This window comes from Barbus barbus, assembly GCF_936440315.1.
Source record: "Barbus barbus genome assembly, chromosome: 26".
Taxonomy (NCBI): domain Eukaryota; kingdom Metazoa; phylum Chordata; class Actinopteri; order Cypriniformes; family Cyprinidae; genus Barbus; species Barbus barbus.
The window spans coordinates 13,668,540-13,693,967 of NC_136754.1; the positions used below are offsets into that span (position 1 = coordinate 13,668,540).

The following is a 25,428-nucleotide window of genomic DNA, read 5'->3' on the forward strand; positions in this document are numbered from 1 at the left end:
GAAAACGGAAGGCTCCTGTGTAGAAGTAGCTCTCTGGGGCGAGAGAGGTGGCGAAACCTCGTCAACGCTCGTCACATCAACCTCCTCGGAGGACGCAGCGTCAAGCCCTCGTCTCGGGGGGAAGAGACCGCTTCCGAACCGAGAGACGGGGCGCCAGATCAGGCGCGGGAGGAGATAGGGACATGCCCGTCTGACTCTCGCCAGCCAGATCAGCCTTTTTCTCTTTTTTTCTCTCTGCAAGCCCCGCGAGCGCAGCCGCCGCTCTGCCTTTTTTCTCTCTGATTTAAAGGCAGAAGCGGGACCGGCTTTATTCATTTTATGCTTGTGCAAACACTGCAGCTTACAAAGCTCATAGTTATATCATATTGGGGTGACAGAGGCGGCGAAACCTCGTGAACGCTCGTCACATCAACCTCCTCAGAGGAAAAGAGACGAAGCATTGAGCCCCTGTCTCGGGGGAAGAGACAGCTTCCACACCGAGAGACGGGGCGCCAGATCTGGCGGATACGGGAGGAGATAAGGACATGCCCGTCTCACACTCGCCAGCCAGATCAGCCTGCGAGCCCCACGAGTGCAGCCGCCGCTCTGCCTCGGCAGCAGCGGGACCGGCACCGCGTGGGGAGCTCGCGAAGGCGAGCCCTCCGGGTGCGGAGACCGATTTTGCGTGCTCCGCACCCAGGCAGACCACGCAAAAATCGTGTGTGTCCTCGCTCGTGATATAGCGAGGGCAAGGATGCACACACGACCCAAACGTGGTCTGAAAGCTTCACCCATGAGCTTGCCCTTGGCTTTGGCATGATACTGAATGCTTTCCACTTAAAACTAGGACAAACAACAGTAAATAAGACTGACACACACAGAGCGCTTCGCTGAATGACAAAAAGATGAAGCCGGCTCCGCCGCACGTGCTTATATGCTTCCTGGTCGTGACGTCACCCCGCCCGTGACGCCTCGCCCTTGTTTGACTGATTACACATCATATTCAGAGCCTGGTCACGCTGAAGGCGTTCCCATATGCGTTTCGACGCAGCTCGAAGTTCCTGGAAGGGAAATGTAAATTAAGTCTTTGTGAGCAAAAGAGACTTTGAAAAATCATAGGAACCCCAACATTTTAAACAGTAGTGTATATTATTATTATTATTTATTTATCAAAATATGATGCAAATACAGCTTCCTGGCCAAATATAATGAAAATATATAATAATTTTTATTTACCTGTTTTCTCATCGCAGCATCATAAAAAAGCTAGTTTCCATCTCTCTGTAAAACAGTACCTCTCACAAACAATGACATATCAAGATTTTGTTCATAATATATTTGTTTTGGTGGTTTACTACAAGTAGCCTTCCACATATATTTTGTCATATAAATATCTGGAGAAGAAAAATAAAAGATAAATGCCATAAAACACACAAGTTGTGACAGAAGTTTGCTTTAATAGATGGTTTGTGTGCCAGCTTACATGAGCAAGGGTCAGACAGTTATTCTTACAGTTTGACCATGTTTAAAATTACAGTTCCTAATAAAGTTATTAACCATAGACTAGATATATATGCCAGCATTTTTAAATAAAGAAAATGCAAGTGCATTTTATCAGTATGTAAAGAAAAGCCCTGAGTGGCTGTAGAGCCCACGCACACACACACACACACACACACACACACACACACACATACACTCTGTGTAGTAGTTACTGGAGCATGTGTAAGTGCATGTTCGGTACATGTTATAGACAGAATCAATTCCATAATTCCTTTAGGGCTTTACACATACGCTCTGTCTGCTTTATGTTTGCAGGAGCTGCAATTTGAGAGACTGACGAGAGAGTTGGAGGCTGAGAGGCAGATTGTTGCCACCCAGCTGGAGCGATGCAAGCTGGGATCTGAGACTGGAAGCATGAGCAGCATCAGGTGAGTCTGGTGGGGTGACACCTCTCACCCACTCAATCTATCTCACCCCACCATCACCCCATACACCAGCTAAAGCTAATGATAGATATCTTTCACACCCTTCCATCTCTCCTTGATCTTCTCTATCCAACTTGTCATTAAACCATCAAATATCATTAAAAACATGTTTTTTAGTCTCCTCCGTGAAATCATTTGATGTCCCTTCCCGGCATATTCCATCATGAATATTTTAGTGTAACCACATTCGCAGGAGACTCGGATCTAAACTTTCCCTCTCAAACTAAATTATTTCACTACTTCTAAGTAAACAAAGGGTTAAGTTGTCAAAAGCTTTGAATTCAGCCTGTAATTAAAATCTCATCATGTTTAAGTAGTAAATGAGAACAGATACTATAATAAAAGAGACTTTATGGATTATATATGCAATCAGTTTGACCTCTCAGAGGCTGACAAGTGCTTCTAATCACTGTTTACACTGAATATTCAAATTGAATTGAATGGTCCCATTGTATTGTCCTCTTGTTGTTGCTGTGAAGCATATTTTTGTGGTTATTTATCTAGCCTGAAAACTCAATAAATCAAATGTCCTTCAGCTGTTCAGTCAATAAGACTCCCACGTTGCTTGCTTTGTCAGTGAGATTCTGTTGTACAGGATGATGTCAGGTTTAAAGTTATGTATTTTATCATTGGTTTTAGTATCACTACCATCAGTGTGAGCGGGGCACTGTAAACCTCAACCAGGGGGACACCCCCTCATATTGCTTTCACACATGTATGGGACCTTGAAAGATTATTATAAAACAGAAAATGTCTATATTTAATGTCTATACATATTTATATTCCCCTTGCTATTTTGTATTTCCTGGTCTATCACAAGTAATTTTTGCAAGTCCCCCCCAACCCTGTTTTCATTCGTGCAGCAGTTCAGTGGCCTCTCTCCCACATTAGATGAGAGCTGACAACGGACACAGTTAGACACATAGAATATATAATTAGAGTAAAATGGAGCGGAGACAACACAATCAGTGAGGATTTGAATGTCAGGCCATCAAGTAGATTTGCACTTAAGCCCATGAGATGATTTATAAATGTACACTACTGTTCAAAAGTTTTGGGTCGGTAAGATTTAGCAGGCTTTACAAAGAAGTCGCTCAAAGGCTGTGTTTGTATTATTTAAAAAAAAATACTATTTAAAATATAAATATAAAAATAATTAAATAATAATAAAAGAATATGTAATATATTCTTTTTTTTTATTTTTGGCATTTTATTGTCTTTATTCCAATAGGATAGTATGTAGACAGGAAAGTGGGAGAGAGAGGGGGCAAGATTAGGAAAGGTCCACGAGTCGGGACACAAACTCAGGACACCCCAAGCGCAACAGTGATATATTGTCAGCGCACTGCCCACGAGGCTATCAGCGCTGACAATATATTCTTTAAAGACTGACCGTAGACTTTTGAACAGTACTGTAGTGCTTTTTGTTATTGGTTAAAGGGATAGCTCACCCAAAAATTTAAATTATATCATTAATTACTTACCCTCATGTTGTTCCAAAACCGTAAGACCTTCATTCATCTTCGGAAAGCACAAATTACGATATTTTTGATGAAATCCGAGAGCTTTCTGACCCTGCTAGACAGCAATACAACAACCACATTCAAGGCCCAGAACGGTAGCGAGGACATTGTTAAAATAGTCAATGTGAGATCTGTGGTTCAACCTTAATTTTATGAAGCTTAATTTTTTTTTCATTAAAAAAAAAATGTTTTCAAGATGAACTAAGGTCTTACAGATTTGCAATTACATGAGGGTGAATAATTAATGACAGCATTTCATTTTTGGGTGTACTATCCCTTCAAAGTAAGAAATTTTGAATGATGTCACCGACCACATTGTTGACTGAACCTGTCTTTCATTTTTACTCATGCTCGATCTTTGAATGTTCTTGCATTTATTGCTGGCTGTTGCTGTGTGTAGTCTTAAAGAGTCAGGTTAGGTCAGATCTCTCCTCAATACAAATACAGCTTACAGACAAACAAGCTGCTCAAGGCCATAATAGAAGCTGCAAGTCAAATAACACGGTGCTCAAGGATCTAATCAGGGTTTGCATGGATCTTTATTGGTCTCACAATTCATGGTTATTTTACTTTGTGCACTTTGTATCCCTTTGTGATCGTGTTGGATTTCAATTTCAGAACAATACTGACACAAAACACTTCACTGACTATTATTTGTTCCTTTTTTATTAAACAGAAAGCTGAAAGTCACAGCATCAGGAGAAGCACCGTGGGCTAAAGAGAGCACTTTCAGCCTGTGACCCACTTGTTTAATGAAACATGGGTCTTTTCAAACAGCACTCCATTTTGAACAAACATAATACTGGCCTAGTTCTTCAGCTAACTGTCTGATACTCAACAAAAACAAACCTCTGATTAGTCGATGTGCAAAATGCCTCTGCAGTCACAATGGAAATGCCAAGTGAAGTTGTGTCATTGTCTCTAGCAGGACGTCCATCTGACCGAACCTCGGCACAGCGTCAAACATCTGCTGCTCTGAGTGAGGCCTTTGACTCGATACTAGACGTTCACTGTTGAGCCCTATCCTGTAGTGTGGAGTTGTCTCACTAAACGCTGTCTGTCGAGCACAGCGAGGGAGTATTAAGCCAAAGCTGTTTGACTGTTTTCCTGCCAGATTAGTCCACCAGTCTCCTGTGAGCTTGGACTGCACTGGCACTGTGTACGCGTCTACAATGTGTGCCTTGAGGAGAGATAATGCTTTGTTGGCATGTGGTGTAAATAAGTTGTATTGAGGAGACAATGTGTTTGACAGCTCTAATGCTCTAATCTCACTGTAGTATAATGGCAAGCGAGAGCTTCTGTCCATACAGTAGGCAACGGGAAAATACTATTATTAGTATTCTGTTTGTAATGTATACATTATTTCAGCATTTGCTATACGCACCAACAAGCTTTTTGTCTGTTTCTGCAGTTCAGTTGGTAGAGTTATGATGCTAGCTACAAAGCGTCTACCTTGATTGCAATGTAATCTGCTTTGAATAAAAGCATTTTCCTCAATGTAAAAAGAAAATGCATGAATGTACATCTAGTATCAGATACCAACTTTGTTTGAAATTGCACGTGAAAAGGAAAGAAAACATTGAAAGGCTTGTCCATTGAGACTGTATGGAAATGCATTATATTTCTCTTTACCCTTGAAGAGGATACATTTATAGAAAGAAAGATGGTGGGCCAAATTCACTGAACAGTTTTGTGTTCTGTATTTCAGCGTAAAAGTCTGCTTCGTATTCACTAACCACCAGCAATCTACTTTAACTAGGCTTTAAGTGAGCTGAAATAGCAACGTGCTGTGAGTATATGTAAATTAAGGCAAACATACAGTGTAGAAAGTGCACTTTAAGCATTATGGCAAAGGCAAATTAAGGTGCCTGGAGCACGGTCTGGGTAAAGTATGTCAGGGGGTGGTAGTATTCTGTAATCTTTTCACTTATAGGCTACCCAACCAGCATCAAGAACAGAAATTGTGCATTATGAATTGCAACATTTTTTAAAGTGAAGTGAAGTGACGTGTGGCCAAGTATGGTGACCCATACTCGGAATTTGTGCTCTCCATTTAACCCATCCAAGTGTACACACAGTAGTGAACACACACCCGGAGCAGTGGGCAGCCAATGCTGCAGCGCCGGGGAGCAGTTGGGGGTTCGGTGCCTTGCTCAAGGGTCTCACCTCAGTCGTGGTATTGAAGGTGGAGAGAGCGCTGGTTATTCACTCCCCCCACCGACAATTCCTGCCAGACCTTCGGATACAAGTCCGACTTTCTATCCATTAGGCCACGACTGCCCCACTTTTCATTTTTGGGTGTGATAGTGTAGGGATAGCTAGTTTACCCCAAAATGAAAATCGTGTCATCATTTACTCACTCTTATATTGTTCCAAACCTGTATGACTTTTTTTCTTCTGTTGAGCACAGAAACGATACTTTGAAGAATGTTGATAATCAAACAGTCGAAGGTGGAAATTGACTTCCATACTACGGAGCACAATTACTGTGGAAGTCAATGGCTACTGTCAACTCTTTAGTTACCAACATTCTTCGAAATTCTTCAAAAATCATCAAAAATCATCAAAATTCCTCAAAAATCTTCTTTTGTTTTCAGCAGTTTAAAGAAACCCATACAGGTTTGGAATAACTTGAGGGTGAGTAAATGATGACATTAACTGAAATAAAAAAAATAAAATAAAATAAATGTAGCTAGTTGTCCAGGCATTTCTCATTTTCATTTAGTTCAACTTGATGTAGTGTTTCACTTTGCTAAAATAACTCAAATTAAACTGAAATAAAATTAATGAAAACATAATTTTGATGTTAAAATTTTAATTCAGGAGTGAACTAATTCTTTAAAGTAAAATACTGAATTTTATTTATCCATACAGTCAAAGTCAATGGGGTCCAATGTTGTTTTAAAATGTCCTCTTTCATCCTGTTGAACCTGTCTAGAACTGGGATAGGGTTAAGGACATTGGCAGTAAGAAGACCAGTAAGAAACCTTCCCATCTGCCTGTGCACCCAGGGTGTCTGTGCTCAGACAATCCCTCTCCATTCTTACAGGATATTAAGCATATTAAGGGTGTCTGCTGCTCTGGCTGACTCACACTAAGTGTCTCCCTATACAGTACAAGGAATACAGAGTGTATTGATTTAGCAAGCAATCTGTCAGGCTTGATGAAAGCTTCTTCTGCTACCAAGTTCAGTTATAAACCTGGACTGCTTGATTTTAGCCTAACCGTGTAGACTTAACCCAGTCTGGTGATTGTCTGCATCTCAATTACTGGGGTGACCCTGCAATTATTATATTTATAGATAACTAGTTTATGCTGAAAGCAAATGACTGTTTGGAAGAGATTTATAATATTGTATAACAGATTTTGATTCAGATATAACTGAATTGGTATTGAAATGTCATACTTTGTAATTTTTCATAGTATTTCTATCAACTAAATCTTGTATTATCATTTAATGGTAATGTTTTGGGCTTTAATGTGGTTCTAGTGTATTTCTTACACAGAGGAAATTGTCTTTCGACTATATTACATGCCTGTCAGTGGCAGCGGAAGTGTCTAGGCAGCGACACATACTTGATCTCTCTTGTGACAAAGCAGCACACTGCCGCCTAGCTTAACTAAGACAGCCTAGCATAGTGTAGCTCTCAACCACTGAGTTTCCCCACATGTGACATCACTCACACTGTCAGTCTAATGACCCACCACATCCTCAGATGCACTCAAAATAACACTTCGTCCTTTTAGAAAGTACACTTGCAATAGGAAATGTGTGATTGATCCTGTAATTGCTCAGGCTAACTGCTGTTGTCTTAGCCTCATGACGGCACACTGGGGTTAAATCAATGTTTATCTTTTTTTAGCATTTAGAATGTTTCATTTATTTTTGAATCTAAATGAGAAACTCCTTTTGAAATACTGCAAGTGGAAATGTAGTGACCTTACCTAAATTTACCATAGTTCTTGAATAGTACCCATAGGGCTGCTATCTCGCACTTGGATTGAAATGGATTCTGTATGTATCCAAGGACTGATTTTTAGCGTATCATATATAATTTCCTAAATAGTACCCATTGGGCAACTGTGGTGTTTGGAGTAAATCATTTTTTTTTTGAATGAAGTTTATTATGAAGGGAAAACAAAATCCAAACCCATATGGCCCTGTGTGAAAAAGTGCTTGCCCCCTAAACCTAATAACTGTTTGGGCCACCCTTAGCAGAAACAACTGCAATCAAGCGTTTGTGATAACTTGCAATGAGTGTTACAGCGCTGTGGAGGAATTTTGGCCCACTCATCTTGGCAGAATTGTTGTAATTCAGCCACATTGGAGGGTTTTCGAGCATGAACCGCCTTTTTAAGGTCATGCCACAGCATCTCAATTGGATTCAGGTCAGGACTTTGACTAGGCCACTCCAAAGTCTTCATTTTGGTTTTCTTCAGCCATTCAGAGGTGGATTTGCTGGTGTGTTTTGGATCATTGTCCTGCTGCAGAACCCAAGTTCGCTTCAGCTTGAGGTCACGAACAGATGGCCTGACATTGTCCTTCAGGATTTTTTGGTAGACAGCTGAATTCATGGTTCCATTTATCACAGCAAGTCTTCCAGGTCCTGAAGCAGCAAAACAGCCCCAGACCATCACACTACCACCACCATATTTTACTGCTGGTATGATGTTCCTTTTCTGAAATGCTGTGTTACTTTTACGCCAGATGTTATGGGACACACACCTTCCAAAAAGTTCAAATTTTGTCTCGTCAGTCCACAGAGTATTTTCCCAAAAGTCTTGGAGATCATCGAGATGTTTTCTGGCAAAACTGAGACTATGTTCTTTTTGCTCAGCAGCGGTTTTCATCTTGGAACTCTGCCATGCAGGCCATTTTTGCCCAGTCTCTTTCTTATGGTGGAGTCATGAACAATGACCTTAACTGAGGCAAGTGAGGCCTGTAGTTCTTTAGATGTTGTTGTGGGGTCTTTTGTGACCTCTTGGATGAGTCGTCGCTGCGCTCTTGGGGTAATTTTGGTCGGCCGGCCACCCCTGGGAAGGTTCACCACTGTTCCATGTTTTCGCCATTTGTGGATAATGGCTCTCACTGTGGTTCGCTGGAGTCCCAAAGCTTTAGAAATGGCTTTATAACCTTTTCTGATAGACTGATAGATCTCAGTTACTTTCTTTCTCATTTATTCCTGAATTTCTTCGGATCTCAACATGATGTGTAGCTTTTGAGGATCTTTTGGTCTACTTCACTTTGTCAGGCAGGTCCTATTTAAGTGATTTCTTGATTGCGAACAGGTGTGGCAGTAATCAGGCCTGGGTGTTGCTAGAGAAACTAAACTCAGGTGTGATAAACCACAGTTATGTTTTAACAGGGGGGGGGGGGGGTCTGGTTTTCAAATGAAGGCATACAACATTACTTTCATTTATCATTTAAATTATTGAAAATCAAACTTTATTTATTTATTTTGGCAAACAAAATTTTGTTGTGTGATCATTACTTAAAAAATAAGAGTTTTAATAATTTTAATAGTAGCCTAGTAGTAGCAGTATGTACACTCTGCTGAACAATATTAATATATTTCTGCCGCAGTGTCTTCCAAGTTAAACCAAACTTTTATTTTGACGTGTTTCCAGGAATACCTTTACAGTTCTGTGTGTATATGATATGATGCTAGTTTTACTCAAATCAAACGGTGAAATGCTCATGAAGTGACTCTCAGAGCAGTTCTGAAGATGCCGTTCATGTGTTTATGTCCTCATTTAGTGAGATGGTGCCTAAAAAGTATCGAACACGATACCTATTGACAGCACTAATATATATATACATATACATACACAAACACACACACCATGATGTTCCATATATGTACTACAGTTACCAAGTTTTGTACCATAGTTAGTGTTACTATATTAAAACTACTATAAATTTTCATGAGGCAGTTTCCAGACAAGAGCCATTTTGAGCCAGTCTGGGCTGCATAGGTGTCTGGGGACTCATGTTTATGTTGCTGTGATTTGTATTTTACCTTCATGCCATTCATAGTAATACACTGTAAAAGACTGTTTGCCATCACAGAGCAGCTGTACAGTATCTGTGCCGTGCCACACCAGCCAGTGCCTTCTTATCCACTGACACAATTCTGCTGTGAGAAAGACAGACATGATTCAGCACTTCAAGAGGGGTTCTCATTACGGGATGCTCTCTCGCACTGGGATTGAAATATATTCCTCTCTGAGGACTGTGTTGCATCTCTTTTGATTTGTAGTGTATCGTATATCACCTCATGAAGAGTACAAAAGCCCACACAGGATTGTTTCTGCTTTCCTCTTGTCCTTGCTAAACTGACTTTTTATAGACTGTAGGAGTGCTTCTGTTGGCAAAATGACTTAAATTTCTATCTATTCCTCACAGAAGGATATCGTATATTTTCAGAAGACCTGGAATATGGTACTTTTATAGCACTTTTAGTCATTTAAGAGCTTGACAGCTCTTATTCTCATGCATTATAGGGAAAGACGTGGGCAGGATAATCTTTAAAAAAATACAGTTTGTATTTCACTAAAGAAAGTGAGTCAGAATTTACAATTTACAGATTATTTTAGTTTTTTTTGGGGTGAACCATCACTTTAATCTGGGAACCCTAATTGATTTAATAGACTGATTCTGTCTGTCTATCTGAAAGGTTACATGATAAATTGCTCTGTATGTTATATCTCACATACAGTACCAGGACTAACAAGGGCTATTTTAGGCCCTCTCATATGGAGTTTAATAATGGGTGGCCTGGCTCTTACGGACGAGTGCCTTTGCTCCACACTCATTAATACAATCACGTGAAGCCCTTTCACATGCTCTGTCGGACAGCATGGCTTATACAACACACTGACATGGGAAAGTAGTTAGCCCGACCCCCTCGATCAAACACATGTGAAAATCACTGGTTAGATTTATGCGTGTAATCTGAATTTCAACACAAATCTGTTTGAGGTGACATTCTGCTTTCTAAGTTATGGTGTTGTTTACATTTAAATTTCTTCATCTTTATATATTATATATATTTAGCTTGAAATAGCAGGCAGCCTCTCTTTCTTGATGGCATGTGTCTGTCTTTTTGTCTCTCAATTGGGAGGCACTCATTAACCCCCAGTGGTTTGGGGCCGGCCTCCTCCTCTCTCCCTCCCTCTTTCACTCTTTTCACATACGTTAGCAGGGAAGAAAAGCCGCTCTCAGCTTTGTTCCAGCTTTTCATAGCACACTTTCACTCTTTCACACCAAAATCTCGGCTTTCTTTTTCCTATGACAATCCAAGGCAAACATGCTGTAACAAACATACACAAAAAACTTTTTGTATTACTGCAGTTTAGGCAGCTAGGTGTTGTAATGCAGAGTTCACAACATAAGTTGGATTTAAAAAAATGTAAGATTTTGATTTAAGATTGTTATTGTGTGTTTGTGTATGTATGTATGTATATGTACACACACACACACACACACACACACGCAGCACATTTAATGCATTAATGCATAAGAGAATTAATAAAATTAAAAACATACAGATATGTCTAGATTTTTAAGGTATATTTGATAGCTAGAAAGAGAAAAATATAAGTGTTTCAGTATTAATATAAAAAATGTATTTAATTTAATGCTGTTAAATGTGTATATATAAATGTTTTTAATGCAGTATTTGACATTTGACATTACAATACACATGCATTTGATTGAATTACGTAAAAGAATAATTCAATTATATATCATCTATTTATAATTGTTGGGACTTCAGTTTGGTTTTTTTTCTGTTTCATCAATCTGTTCCTGTTTTCCCTTACTTGGTTTTGTTCCGGTTCTCATCATTAGTTCATTATTAGTTAATCATCGTTTAGTCTTATCACCTGTGTTCATCTCGTTTGCTAATTAGTTGGTATGTCTTTAAAAGCCTTCTGTTTCTTGAGTTTCATCGTCCTGTCTATTACATTGTAACATTGATTTGGAATCGGTCTGTCGTTGTGCGGCATCATTAAAAGTACTTTTGTTATATATCTGCTTCCTGAATTCCTTGAGTAGACGAAACGTTACAATAATAAATTATTTACATGTTTTGCATGTTTATATATCTCTATATTTTTAATAATATAATTTTGTATATATATAGATAAATACTGTAGACAGACAGACATCAAGGAAGATATTTTTTTCAAAAAATATTTATTTTAATACTGTTAAAACATTTAAAGAAGTTAATAATTTACCTATTTGACATTTATACAACTGGTTTAGAATGGATTTATAAACGTAAAGTTGATTCTGACTGGTTAAGCATTGCAGATGTGCTGTCCCTAGATATTTATATTTTAGTGCCACATTCAGCTGGTCCAGAATGGCCACAAGGGATGCTTTATCGTTTAACAAGAAGACCTGTTTGAATTGGGGAATGAGGAAACTGAGGAAAATCGTGGTATTGATACGCAAAAATGGACTTTGGTACATTTGGTACATATATGATACAAACGTGTTTGGCGTGTATATAAAACACAGTTTTCGTGTACATATGATAAGCATCTACTCCACAACCCTAATCCTACCCATCCCGTAGCATATACATGCCAAATTTTTGCGTAGTCCAGATTACAGAGGGTAGTCCGGACTGCTGAGCGAATCATTGGTACAACCCTTCCCACTCTCCAAGAACTGTACTCACCCAGAGTGAGCAAAAGGGCTGGTAAAATCACTCTGGACCCCTCACACCCAGCACACTCCCTCTTTGAACTGTTGCCGTCTGGTCGATGCTACAGAGCTCTGAGCACCAGAACGACCAGACATAGGAACAGTTTCTTTCTTCAGGCAATCCATCTCATGAACACTTGAACTCTTAACAATAAACATGAAACACACAACACTATCATACTTTTTATGTTTATTTTACATACATACTTATTACATTTCAAATTTGCACCTAACATACCTGTACATACTGAATAGTCTATTTTGTATATTGTGTTTGTGCTATTTGGCACATTGTCCATTTTTGTTTATTTGTACATTATTTTATTTTTATTTTTAATTTTTTTAATGAATTTTTTTTTTTTTACTATCTGTGTCCTGTCCTGTCGCTGTCATTCTGTCGCACTGTGGAGCTACTGTCACTAAAACAAATTCCTCGTATGTGCAAACATACCTGGCAATAAAGCTAATTCTGATTCTGATTCTGATTCAATACCATGAGTTTTCATTTTTATTTGGCGTACTGTTTATACGCACTTTCATGAGATTGGGTTGAACTGCATTGAATGGATGTGTTGAATAAACTGTTTTTGTAAGCTATACCAGAATTTGTCATACTGCAAACAACAAAAGAGAAATAATTCCCTTAAATTAAGATGGTGTTTAATTATCACCTAAGCTAAACAGGTAGGAAGTATCACCTTTGAGCACTGTTAAAGGCGCTCTTAACAATTCAACAGGTACCGGGTGAGATTATTCATTGATTTACCAGTGTTAGCATTGCATTTGTTTGACGTTCACGCCCCTTTGTTTTTTATTTATGTTACCATGACCATGACTAGATGTGAATAATTGCAGAACAATATGTAGACGATTAAAATGAGCCAGAACGGAGGCAAAGAAGACTAACTCAGTGTGCTAATTGTAATGGCCCAAATCACATTGCTCCAAGTGTTTCAGCTAATATGTTGAGTCAATATGGAAATGGAGCACATAAAGAACAGTGATTAACTACTGACCACACAATGACCCACAGCTGTGATTGCCTCATCTGTCATGTCATTATTTTCAAGTTAATTATCTTGGGAGAGAAAAATATCTTCATCCTAAAAGGCTTTAATGTTCCCCATGAAGACAGACTCATTCTGTGCTATCAATGTGATGTTATCTAGCCAGACGTCTTCGAGAGCGATATCACAATTGTCAGTCTTATAGCGTACTGGAAATTGAACGACAATTTCCAGCCAATGGGAACAATTAGGTTTTTTAAATTTATTTATTTCATGTCGTAGGCTCTCATAATGATATCTCACAACTGAATCTGTTTATCTACCTTACAGGATTTATTTATTTATTTGCTAGTAATTACCTGACATATTTAGCCAGTAATGTCTTTTATAGGGAGCTATTAGGATGAAAACAGTTAATGCTTGTTTGAAGGCAGGTCGACTCACTCATTAAAACGGGGGTTCGGGTAAAAATGCCTTGTGGCTCATCACTGTTGCTCACTCTCTGGGAGCCTGTCTCTGTCTAGGCATTGTTCGTGGAAGAATCGGTGATGAATGGGTTTTAAGAGAACAACGCCGTGGCCCTATTAACATGTGGCGTTTTGTTTTCTTCTGCGATACGTCACCCCCCGCACAAACATAGACAGCCCCACAAAATGAATCCTTACACACTCGCCGGAAGAAAATCAATAGAGTGATTTAGCAGCTGCTGTTAGGCTCCAAGGACAATGGGTGAGCATTTAGCCTCCTGATAGCATTATGGGTAAGGCAGGCCGCTATTTACCGTGCGGTGGCAAAGCCGGTCATTTCCACCCAATCCATAACCATCATAGCACTGTTTGTGTGTTCTACAACGGAGATGATACTTCATTGATCAGTGAGTTATGTGATTCAGAAAGTGCGCAAATAGGTTTATGAACTTGATGGGTAAACAGTTACAGTTAAAGTATTTAGCAACACCACATGGTCAAAAGTTCACTACTGTTTAAAAGTTTGTTGGTTAGATTTTTTTTAGAAAGAAGTCACTTATCCTCACTAAGGCTGCATTTATGTTATCAAAAAATACAGTAAAAAGAGTAATATTGTGAAATATATATTTTTGTATATATGTTTTAAAATGTAATTTGTTCTTGTAATGGCAAAGCTGAATTTTTGCCAGCCATTACTCCAATGTCATATGATCCATCAGAAATCGTTCTAATATCCTTATGATTTCTTATTATTATCCATTTTGAAAACAGTTGTGATGCTTAATATTTTTGTGAAAACTGTGATACAATTTTTTCAGGATTCTTTGATGACTATGAAGTTTAAAAGTACAGCATTTATTTGAAATAGAAAATTATAAAGGTCTTTATTGTTACTTTTGATACATCTAATGCATCCTTGCTAAATAAAAATATTAATTTCTTAAAAAAATAATAAAATAACAACAGTGTACTGTATTTGGACGCCCACATTTAATTAGAAGATTTGTCTGTTTTACTTACACCCTTTACTAACAGGTGCATAAAATCAAGCATACAGCTGTACAGTTTCCTTAAACAAACATTTACAGTAAAATATGGTGGTTTTATGTCAGTGTGACATGCTCCTGTGCACAAAGCAAGGTCCATGAAGAAATGGTTCACTGAGTCTGAACCATTGAACAAATTTTGGATGAATCACGAGCTAGACTCCATCATGCCTGACCTCACTGATGCTCTTGTCTGCTTTACCAGAAAATTGGAAGCTTTTACAGAAGGCCAGCTCCCTATTAATGCCCATGATTTTGGAATAAAATATTCAATAAGCATATACAGTTCAGTATAGGTGCCCACAAACTTGTGACCATGTAGTGAAGCTATAAATGGCCAGTTGCAGACATAGGATTGTAACATCATGTAAAAGATTGTGTTCACTTCAGTGTTTGTGTTGATGAGGCATCTAAATCTGTTCTATTCTTTATCTTACAGTTCTGCAGATGAAAAGTTTCGCTGGAACAACCAAGGTAACTGGACTGTTTTCTAGCTAAAAAGGCAATTTCCTTGCTCTTCAGCCCATTGTTTTGAAATCCATAACTGAATCCTTACAAGAAGGTGAATGTTGAATGAAGAGCACCTTTTCCAATGCATTTTGACAGTTGTCGTCATCTAGCAGCCCATGTGGTAAACCGTGCATGTCAGAGTGAAACATGTTGACTTTTGACTTTATTGATTGTGCTACAGCAAAACGTTAGCCAAAGATGACAACCTCTGCCTTCCAGAACATAAAACACTGAGGAGAGGCTGAGATTGAAGAGCAAGAGCAGTGCAGCCCATAAATGATTTATGAGCTTGCGGTCACGCCACACTCTTTAAAATACTGGGCTCTTGATGAAGCATCAAAACAAAACCAGATTAAGCATCTCATTCTCATTCCTGGCAAGTTCAAATTAATTTTTTTTACTGGACTCCTCAGTGGTGGGTTTGGTACTTCACAGTATTTTGGCCTTAGTCAAAATACATAGCTACCCAACTACCAAAACTACATTGTAAAAACGTCGTGAAAAGGTTGTGATAACATTTTAATTCATATACTTAAGTCTGATGTTGTGTCTGTGTGGGTTTTTGTTTGTTTGTTTGTTTGTTTTTTACATAATACAAATTGTCACAATGCTCCAGATACATTTAGAGATAAAATTGAGACTTTAGTGATGTCTTTTTTGATATTTCCTTAAAAAGTAAATTTAATTATGTCACAGACTAGTTTATATGCATCACATATTCTAACCAGCATATGGTTGTTTTTTGGACATAAACCTACTTTCTGTAAATAAAAGTATTCTCACTGTGTTTTTGAAATATCTAAATCCGAAGTACAGATTATGTTATTTTAAATTGGTGTGGTTTTATTTGCCTAGTACAAATGTGATTCAAATATATACTGCACATTATTGTTACATCTTTCAATTTTAAATTATAGGTGTAATTTCTAGAATGTTTCTAAAGCATTTTATTGCAACGTAACCTAACAGCAATCAAAATGTAACATTGTAAAACATTAAGCCCTTGCTGAGTAACTACCAGCTTATTGAAACACTCATCATAGGGAGCTGTTTTATTTTCTGCCGTAGGTGTTTTTATTAGCCTGCTCTAGATGAAGTTACCTTTCGTGTCTTTTTTCACAGACGGACAGAAGGATATAGAGGAGGAGCTCACCACAGGTCTGGAACTTGTAGATTCCTGCATCCGATCTCTTCAAGAATCTGGTATTCTGGATTCACAGGAATTCACTGCAGGCGAAAGTAAGGAGCACTTTTAAATGCTGGAAGTTTAACACAATTAAGAAATGACCAAGACCGAACAATGCTAATGACTTTGAAATGTTCTGATCCTGCAGAGTTGTGATTTTCAGCTGAACTGATTGATAGTCGGGGACTATAATTTACATTCTCTGAGTGTTCTTTTACAGAAATGCATGCGTAACAGCCCATAATATGAGCTTGCAGGTGTTGCTGTGGAGAGTGTATCCACATGAGCTTGGTATATCCTCCAGCTTTCTGAAATTCATGAGTGAGACTCGCTGCCTCCCTTATTATGCATGATAGTAGCTTAATGCGCGAATTACAGGTTATTTCTGAACTGAGTTTTTTGGGCAACAAATTCAAGGAACAAATGTTCCAATAAAGTATGTCAAAAAGCATATCCACCCTGCTGAGAGTATCGGGCCTACCTCATCTGAACAGATTTAATATGAATATTCTGAACAGTTGATATATTTTCAAAGGCTCAGTTTCTCAGCGTTTAAAGGAGGTTGAGATATACAGTAGTGTAAAAAAAGGTTTCCAGATAACCTAAAAATGTGGTTCATGTGGACACATTTTAATTAACTTTATATATTATTGTAAATATATTATATTTTATATTATATTAACATCAAATATTACTTGAAATGACAGAATCAGCCTGATAACATAAGATTATACAAACAAAACGTTTCTGAACGGGTTAGGTCAGTTAGAAATGCACTACTTTTTGAAAGAAGTTTATACTTTTCAAAGTGCACTGTACTGACATATATTTTCTGATCATGGCTTCAGTATCTAGACTCTATGCCTAGTGTTAATTATCACAGATACACTACACATAACTTTCACTCACACTAGCCATTGGTGTCAATTACTGATGAATCTTATCAAAACTATACATATAGTTTGACATAGCTGTAACTAAACAAACTTAACTGCAGGAAACTTAAACTAACTCATGGTCTAGAACATTAAATATTGAGCAAACTTCTAAATAAATCAGCATACATGGATACATGGACCCTTAATGTTTTTTAATGAACCATCTTACAAGACAGATAAAGTATATTTTGTATATATTTACTCGGCTGTAGTGGTTTCCACTCTCTGTAGTTGTGAGTTATAAATAGAATTCAGCTGAAATATTTATCGGCTCTGATCTAAAATGCAGGTCATAGAGTGTGGAGATAAAACCCCTCTCCCCAAACAGATAAGTGACCAGCCACCTGGACATAGATTGTCCACCGCACAACCACTCTGTATGGCAGCGAATGGCATCTTAAGATGTCTAAAATGCTTTTGTTGAGACTGGAGAATTATGGATTTATGAAACTTTCAGCTCTTACTGTAAATGTGCCCCTTTTTGAATCTGATAGTGCCTAAAGTGGTTATCGTAATAAACTCCAGCCATTTTCAATAACCGTAGTCGGACAGTTTCTGATATTATTGGGTCATCTGAAATGACCCAGTTATCATCTTCAGTGGTTTTGAAGTCACACTGTCACACAGTCTCAATGTCTATGTGCGTGTCAGTTTATGGGAAATCTTTTCATAGACTGTTAACCTTTATTGGTTTTCTTTTAATATTCACATTTTCAGCCAATATTTGTTTTAAAGAGAATCAGAGATGAAAATGTAGCAAGTGAATATCACTAAAATAAGGTGTTTCCTAATTGTAATTAATCTTGCAGCATGTTGTGGCATGCAGATCTTTTGTAAATAAACATTATTGCTCTGTCAGGCCATTTCAAACTGGCACCTCTTTAAAAGATGCACCATCTTTAGGTGCTGTCAAACATCCTCAGAAGAGAAGAACCATGCTCTGACAGTGTGGCAATAAGCTTTGGTTAACATGATAAAAACCACACACCATCATGATCGACTTTGCAGGCTGTCAGAGATTAAACAGCATGCAAACTCGTCTCATGCATGCATGCAGGTGATAGCTGGTGCTATATAGCAGTGATTCCCAAAAAGGAATTACTTCATCACGTTCCAGAGGTACAGAAATTTGGATTTTGCTTTGTTAATCCTGTAAAGCCCCGTTCACACCAAGAACGATAACTATAAAGATAACGATATTAGTGTCCACACCAGTGAACGATATTGTCTGTTTATTCTAAGCAACTGCTTCAGTTGTTTTTCCCCAACAGTATTTAATTTTTTCATGAAAAAAATTCATTTAATTTTTTTTTGTCTCAAAGTGAATCATGTTAATAGCGTCCAATTTAATAATGTATTATGGTCATTCTGAATGTTAAAAGGAACACATTTCTAGCAGTACTTGTCCCTTATTTATGTGATTGTTGGGGATGTGCTTTAAAGGATTGGGAATCACTGCTGTATGGCACAGTGTCAGGCTGTCAGTATAGGAGGGCCGAGAGAAGAGAAGGGACTGCGATTTCTGTTCATGCTGACCCCATTTTCTTGAATGTGTGCACATTGAGTGTCTTCCAGCAGTGATTAATTATGCATGCCTATTCTGTCCATCTACTCACTGTGAGGCTTGAAATAATGAGCAGTATAAAAGAAAGTAAAACAGAGAACTGTGGATGGAGGCTGGAAGACAGTGAAAGAATATGAGATGAAATGGTAAAGCAATTAACCAATTTCCCGAAGGTAAAATGAAGTGAGGAGAGTTATATGGACAGAGAAGAGAGGGTAACAAGATTTGGATCTCCTGAAGGAAATACCTGAGTTAGCAAGGCAGCAAAAGAAATAAAGTTTTATGTAAGTTTAGATTTTTGGCTTGGATCTAAATGCAATCATGCCGCTTTTGACAGAGTCATAACAATCGTCATACTTGGCTGCACACAAGAATGAACAGTCACTGCAAAGAAAGTTATACATGGTTAAATATATGCAAAGATTACAAGATTAATATCAATTCTCTATGCAAATAGGTAGCATGAAAGACCAACTGCAAATCAGTATCTCTGTTGGAAATCATTGTTAAAGTTAATCTTAAATTTTTTCAAGTTAAACTGTTTTGTCTTATATTCTTTTTCCAAATGTCCCCTTCACAGGACCAGGCATCCTCTCTCAGAGTGCTTTGCAGCTCAATAATCAAGAGGGCACCTTTCCCTATCCAGTCAGTTACCATAGCAACCAGACTCTGGCCCTCGGCGACCTGTCGGCCTCCCAGCCTCCTCGCAGTGGTCAGGTGGGAGCGTTACATAGCTATAATCAGGTGGGGATTCATCTCTTTGTAAAAACTCTGATTTTGACCCGCTTGTCTTAAACTGTGAATTGTACCCTGTTTTTGAGGAAACCCTCTGGGGGGAATTCACTAAGTAGTGCGTCTGTTAATAACGCTGTTTATGTGCATGCACTGCGTTAATGTTTTTAGTGTTCTTTTTTCAGTCGTGGCTTTTGCCTTATTAAAATCATCTATAAATCTAAATGCATCTCATTTTAGTTAAGAGATTTGACAAATCAAATATATTAAATAATATTTTATATATAAACGTAACACTGCAAGATGCCCTTCCCTCAAATTTTTTTGTAATTTAGTTAAATTGTGGCCAAAATGTCTATTAGAGTAAAAATTAGTACCACAATTGAACTAAAACAATGCAACAAATTAATAAGTTGTTTTCCCCCACATATAATGTGTAGGCTGTGCATATTTTTACATCAACTTTTAACTAAAACAAGAAAAAAATATTGTCATAAAAATATTGCTGTGTTATTTTCATCTTGTCAAATTTTCATCTATATTATGATTAACACTTGCGGAATTAAAATTTGTGATGCAAATGAGGCTACGGTGTTGTGCGACAATTGCGCAATCTTAACTGAGCCTAAATTAAATAGAAAGGATCCTTGTTTGTGCTGAAAATAATGACAGTGACTTAAATCCTCATTTGCATTTAAACTGGACTATAAACTGTTGCTGCACTGAATTACCAGTCACAAAAAGTGGCGCAAGAGTTTAGTGAATTCACCCCGTTTTCCCTTGAAAATATCATGTCGGTCACCATCACTTAGCTCACAGCTTCTAGAAGAGTGAAATTTTAGCTCTTTACATGTCACTTACCTCCAGGTGACGTCTAATCGTGTTGCGCAGCTGGCTGCCAGAGAGACAGCTGCCCGGGCCCATTCTCGAGACTCCTTTGCCCAGAGTCATGGCAGTGCATTCCACATGCCTGACGATCAGCCAGCAGCCCCTGTAAACTATTCCTGCTCCACTCTACCAGCCCAGCGAGTGAGCTCTCCCTTTTCCATGCAGGCTTTGGGCTCCCCATCCAAACTGCAGAGGCTGGGCTCAGCCTCCGACATGCCCAGCTACGCCACTCTGGCGCGGGTGTCATCGCCCAAGCAGTCCCCGAGCCGGCTGGCCAAGTCTTATAGCACCAGCTCTCCCATCAACATGGCGGCAGGAGGAGGGTCGTCCTCTTCACCGTTGCACATGGCCGGACCGGGCAATGCCTCCAGCTCATCTCCACTACACCAGCTCAGTGCTGCAGTGGGAAGCTACGCCACTCTGTCCCCCACCAAGCGTATGCTCCACACCTCCGATCAATACAAGATCTCTCACGATCTGTACGCCAATGCAACCCTCCAGAGACCCGGCAGTCTGGCAGGTCAGTGCCATTTGCAGGATACAGCCATTCCGTTTGGTAGCATCAACGTCAAAAACACATAAGCACTGGTCATTTTCACACTTCATCATCAGACAAATGGATCAGAATTTGACACTGTTGTTTCCAAGTGTATTTATAGAAGTTTTGTTCTGGTTAATAGTGCTTGAGAATCTGCATTTGTCCATGATGTAGGTTCCAGGGGTTCGTACAGCAGTCAGCACAGTCACCTGGGCTCGGAGCTCAGACCCCTGCAGTCTCCTGAGCACCACATCGACCCCATTTATGAGGATAGAGTCTATCAGAAAGCCCCCCTGAGGAACTTCAACCAAGGCCAGGGTAAGATAGAAGACATCAGGTTCTTTAACAATTTAATGTCAACAACAAAATTGTCTCATCTAGAACACCGTGGCTCTGGTACAGGTGCATTTATGAAATAAAAGGCTTGTTTTGGCTTTCTTTTTGTTCAAAATAGAAATGTTTTCCCAAGTGCCCAATTAATAGCAGTGAGCCGCTAGACATAATCACTTTAACTTTATCAGATAGTATCAAGTTTTTGCTTTTAAGTTTTTAAAGACAATTTACTTCCGTTCACATTTTGTTTTGAGCTGAATATAATATATCATTACAACTAATTTATGGTGCTTTATGGCATGTCTAGACGCCTTTTAAAAAATGTCTTGCCTAAAAAACTGTGTAATCTATATAAAAGCACAGGCCTCTTTACACTTACATTACATGTTTGCAGACTAATGGATGTGCTTTTCAGGGTTTCTGCTTATACAGCCATAAAAAGCATGTATATTCCGTAGGTTAAAAGGACAGTTCAGTGAAAAATCAGTTACGCAGTTACTCAAACCCATGGTGTTCCAAAACTGTATGACTATTTCTTTTGTGGAAATATTTTGAAAAGTGTCGCAGTGGTTTTTTTTGTTCATGCAAAAGGTCAGTGGTGTCCAATGTTGGACCCAAGCATAGCTTCTTTTAGGTTCCACAAGATAAAAGAAAGTCATACAGGTTTAGACCGATATGAGGATGAGTAAATGATGACAGGATTTGACATTTTGGGTGAACTATCCCTTAAACCTTTGCATCCAAACTTTCCACCTGGCTTTTATTAAAAGTCAACATCAAATGCTATTCACAACTCATTGTGCTTCCATAATCTAATGCATGACCTACTGTTTGATTAGGGTTTGTCACAGATGGACGGTGACTTATGACTTTAATTTTGGAAGGACTGCAGGAGCACATGTACACTGCAGTACTTACATTTTGAATCACCTTTCACCCACCAAACCTGTATGCAGGGGAAGCAGCCATATTTAAAGCTTCCAATTGCCCAGTAGGAAAGGCACTTCCATTGTTAGTAACATCATTGAGGGGTGAGATCAAGGATCTGAAATTTCTCATGAATTTTTTCTGCAATGGTTATGAATAGTTAATAGTGTGGTCAATAGTGTGATACATCTGTTGCATGCTAGCACAATTTGTCTTATGTATTGGTCTAGTTTTGCCTTGTTTTTAAATTGTTGTGCACCTCCACATAGTATGTTCTAAAGTGGGAGGAGCCTAACTCTATAAAAGGGCTCCTGGCAGCCTTTTCAAAAGATGTTTTTGGAGTATGTTGAAACTGTGTGTGGGTTATTGTATTTATGGGCCTGAATATTGGCGTAGTCAGAGTACACCCGTGAACATCTTGTAAACTGTTTTGAACAGTTTTTGTATATATATATATAATTAATTTTTTTTTTTTGTACTTTTTTTGGGGAACCACCAAGGTTGCACTGAAATAAGCAGCCTGGACTGAATTCTTCCTTCTCTCATCACTGATTGTACACCCTCCCCGCCAGTACACCCTAACAGGGTTCGAGCTAAACTCTGTAGGAAAGTGTATCTCGCGAGCCAGATTTGAGGATCCCTGGCCTAATGTATTTTTGGGTCAAACCAGATAATGCTTATGATATGGGATAGTGTATGGAATTAGAATCGATTGGATTGTGAAAATTGGATGTTACATACCAAAATGGAGTCAGATGCTTGAAAGGGAAACATTGAAAATTAGTTATGTAAAAAAAGTTTACTTAATATTTTTAAAAGGGTCCCATCAGGAAAAGTTTCATAATTTCTATCATACTGTATTAAAGTATTTTTTTACCAATTTGAATGCTGTCAGAGTTTATTTATTGCTTGGCATTGTGTTTTAAACTATGATGTTCTAACATGGCATAAAAAAATAAACAAATGAAGATTTAAAAGAAGTGTATTTGGAATAATAAAAAATAAAAGCGTGCACACCAGGCTTGTGCAATAAAAAGTAAATGTTCGTGTTGATTTTAAAGCGAGAATGTTTCCAGCACGACTGAGCTCCAGTCAGCTGGAAAACTCTGCCGTCAGGATGAACAGCCCTCAGTGGTGGTTTCTGGGTAGCTATTCAAATCTGAACAAAAGCAGGCCAGAGAGAAAAAAAACTGTTTTGCATTCACACTCAGACAAGCTAATAAAGCACCTACTGAAGAGCTATCATTATGGGTCAGTTTGTTATTTTGATGGTTTAACATGATTTCTGTTCTGTTTTGCTCCTCCTGTCCTCCTTCTCCTCTCTTACGACTGAAATACCTGGTCAACATGTAATGTTTTTCACCCTTTGCTGCACCCAAAGATCCAAAGAACCACTTTTGTGACCAGGTCCTGAACTTTCTGCTCTGTCCCTACTCTCCTGTTGTAGCCCCTTCCTCTCCTGGTGTTGACTCCATACCCTTGCAGCGCACAGGAAGCCAGAATGCCACAGGAACGTTCCCCCGTGCCGGCTACGCCACTGGCCCTGGTGCCTCCACCGCTGACTATGCCAACCCCTACCGTACACTACAGTTCTGCCCCTCCACAGACTCTCCCTACATCAAATCTGGACCAGCTCTGCCCCCGGAGGCAACGCTGGTCAGGTCACCCTCTGTGGACAGCATCCAGAAGGACCCCAGGTGAGTTCTTCCACTGTCTAATGCATCTTGAAAGAACTGAATATGGAGATCTCACCCCGTTAGTAAGGATTAGAGCCGAACTGACATGCTGTGTGATTAACAAATCAAATAGAGCTTCACACGCACAAGTTGTCAATTAAGACACTGTAGGGGAGAGTGGGGTAAGCTGTGCCACTGTTTAATTTTATTTGTCCTTAGGCAAGGAGAAATTAGAACTAATATGGCTAATTATATCTCAGGATGTCTGATGTCAACTGAATACAGAAGAAAGCCATCTATAACGCAGGGTCATAGAAATATGACTTCTCAAAAAATAAAAACAATCCAATTACAACGTCTTATTTTTCGGCATATTATTTGCATTTTCGTAAACTACCAAAGACAGATGTCACTACATATTTCAATGAAGTTAAATCATTTTCAACTTTTTATAATCAGAATAATATTTCTTGCATTTTTAAGCTGACACAATTTACCTCGAAGCATCTGACACACTTTAACCCACAGAATACGGTACCATTCAGAAGTTTGGGGGTCAGTACATTTTTTTTTTTTTATGGAAAACTGTTATGCTCATATATTTTGAAACATTGTTTAAATTTAAAATAACTTTTTTATTATTTTCAGCAGAAATGTTTCTTATTATCAGTGTTTAAAACAGTTTTTGTGGAAACTGCAAAACATTTTTTTTCAGGATTCTTTGATGAATAGAAAACTCAAAAGAACAGCATTTATTTGATGTAGACATCTTTTGTTACATTATAAAATTATTTTCCGTCTCTTTTGATCAATTTAATGCATCCTTGCTGAATAAAAGCATTGATATAAAATAAAAAAATCTTACCCCAAGCTTTTGAACGGTGGTGTACATACATTTATTTTCCAAAAACAAATGTAGTTAAGTTCACCAATATGAGATATATTTTATGATATCAGTGTAGATAATGAAAATGCTCTCTCAGTCACAAGCAGCTGTACATGATGGTCTCTTTCTAAATTGATGGTCACAAATGTGCAGTCTGCTTGATTAACGGCACGTCTTACTTCACTCTCCCCTTCATCATGAATCAGACTTCACATGATGTCACTTCCTGTAGTACCTTAGGTTGCCTGTGGACACTTACAAAATCACAAAAAGATTTTACACATTTGTTACAATTGTAAACATTCTTCAGGAATGATAGCGCATGATTTTATGGATTATATAGGTAGTCAGTTCCACCCTTCTCACTCAGTCTTTATATTGGTATTAAGCATATTTTTGGTTTTATCGTGTGACATTAATTTGATGTGCTGAGAGGCCATTGACGATCATCTCTTGTGAGCGTATTAAAGGACTTTCTTTTTTTGTTGTTTGCTTGCTTTTTCTGCTGATTTGACCTTGTT

The 25,428-nt window shown here is 38.5% G+C and overlaps 1 protein-coding gene across 1 annotated transcript in view; it reads left to right on the forward strand.

Annotated features, from left to right (window-relative positions):
- LOC306845504 (catenin delta-2-like) overlaps positions 1 to 25,428 on the forward strand; it is a gene marked incomplete at its 5' end in the record, with an annotated part of 79,854 nt that overhangs the window by 10,359 nt on the left and 44,067 nt on the right. Inside the window, 7 exons of the mRNA XM_079378355.1 lie at positions 1,798 to 1,910; positions 15,169 to 15,203; positions 16,362 to 16,478; positions 19,508 to 19,671; positions 20,527 to 21,067; positions 21,260 to 21,403; positions 23,793 to 24,042. Coding sequence (XP_079234481.1) covers positions 1,798 to 1,910; positions 15,169 to 15,203; positions 16,362 to 16,478; positions 19,508 to 19,671; positions 20,527 to 21,067; positions 21,260 to 21,403; positions 23,793 to 24,042 — 1,364 coding nt within the window. The remainder of the gene's footprint in view (positions 1 to 1,797; positions 1,911 to 15,168; positions 15,204 to 16,361; positions 16,479 to 19,507; positions 19,672 to 20,526; positions 21,068 to 21,259; positions 21,404 to 23,792; positions 24,043 to 25,428) is intronic.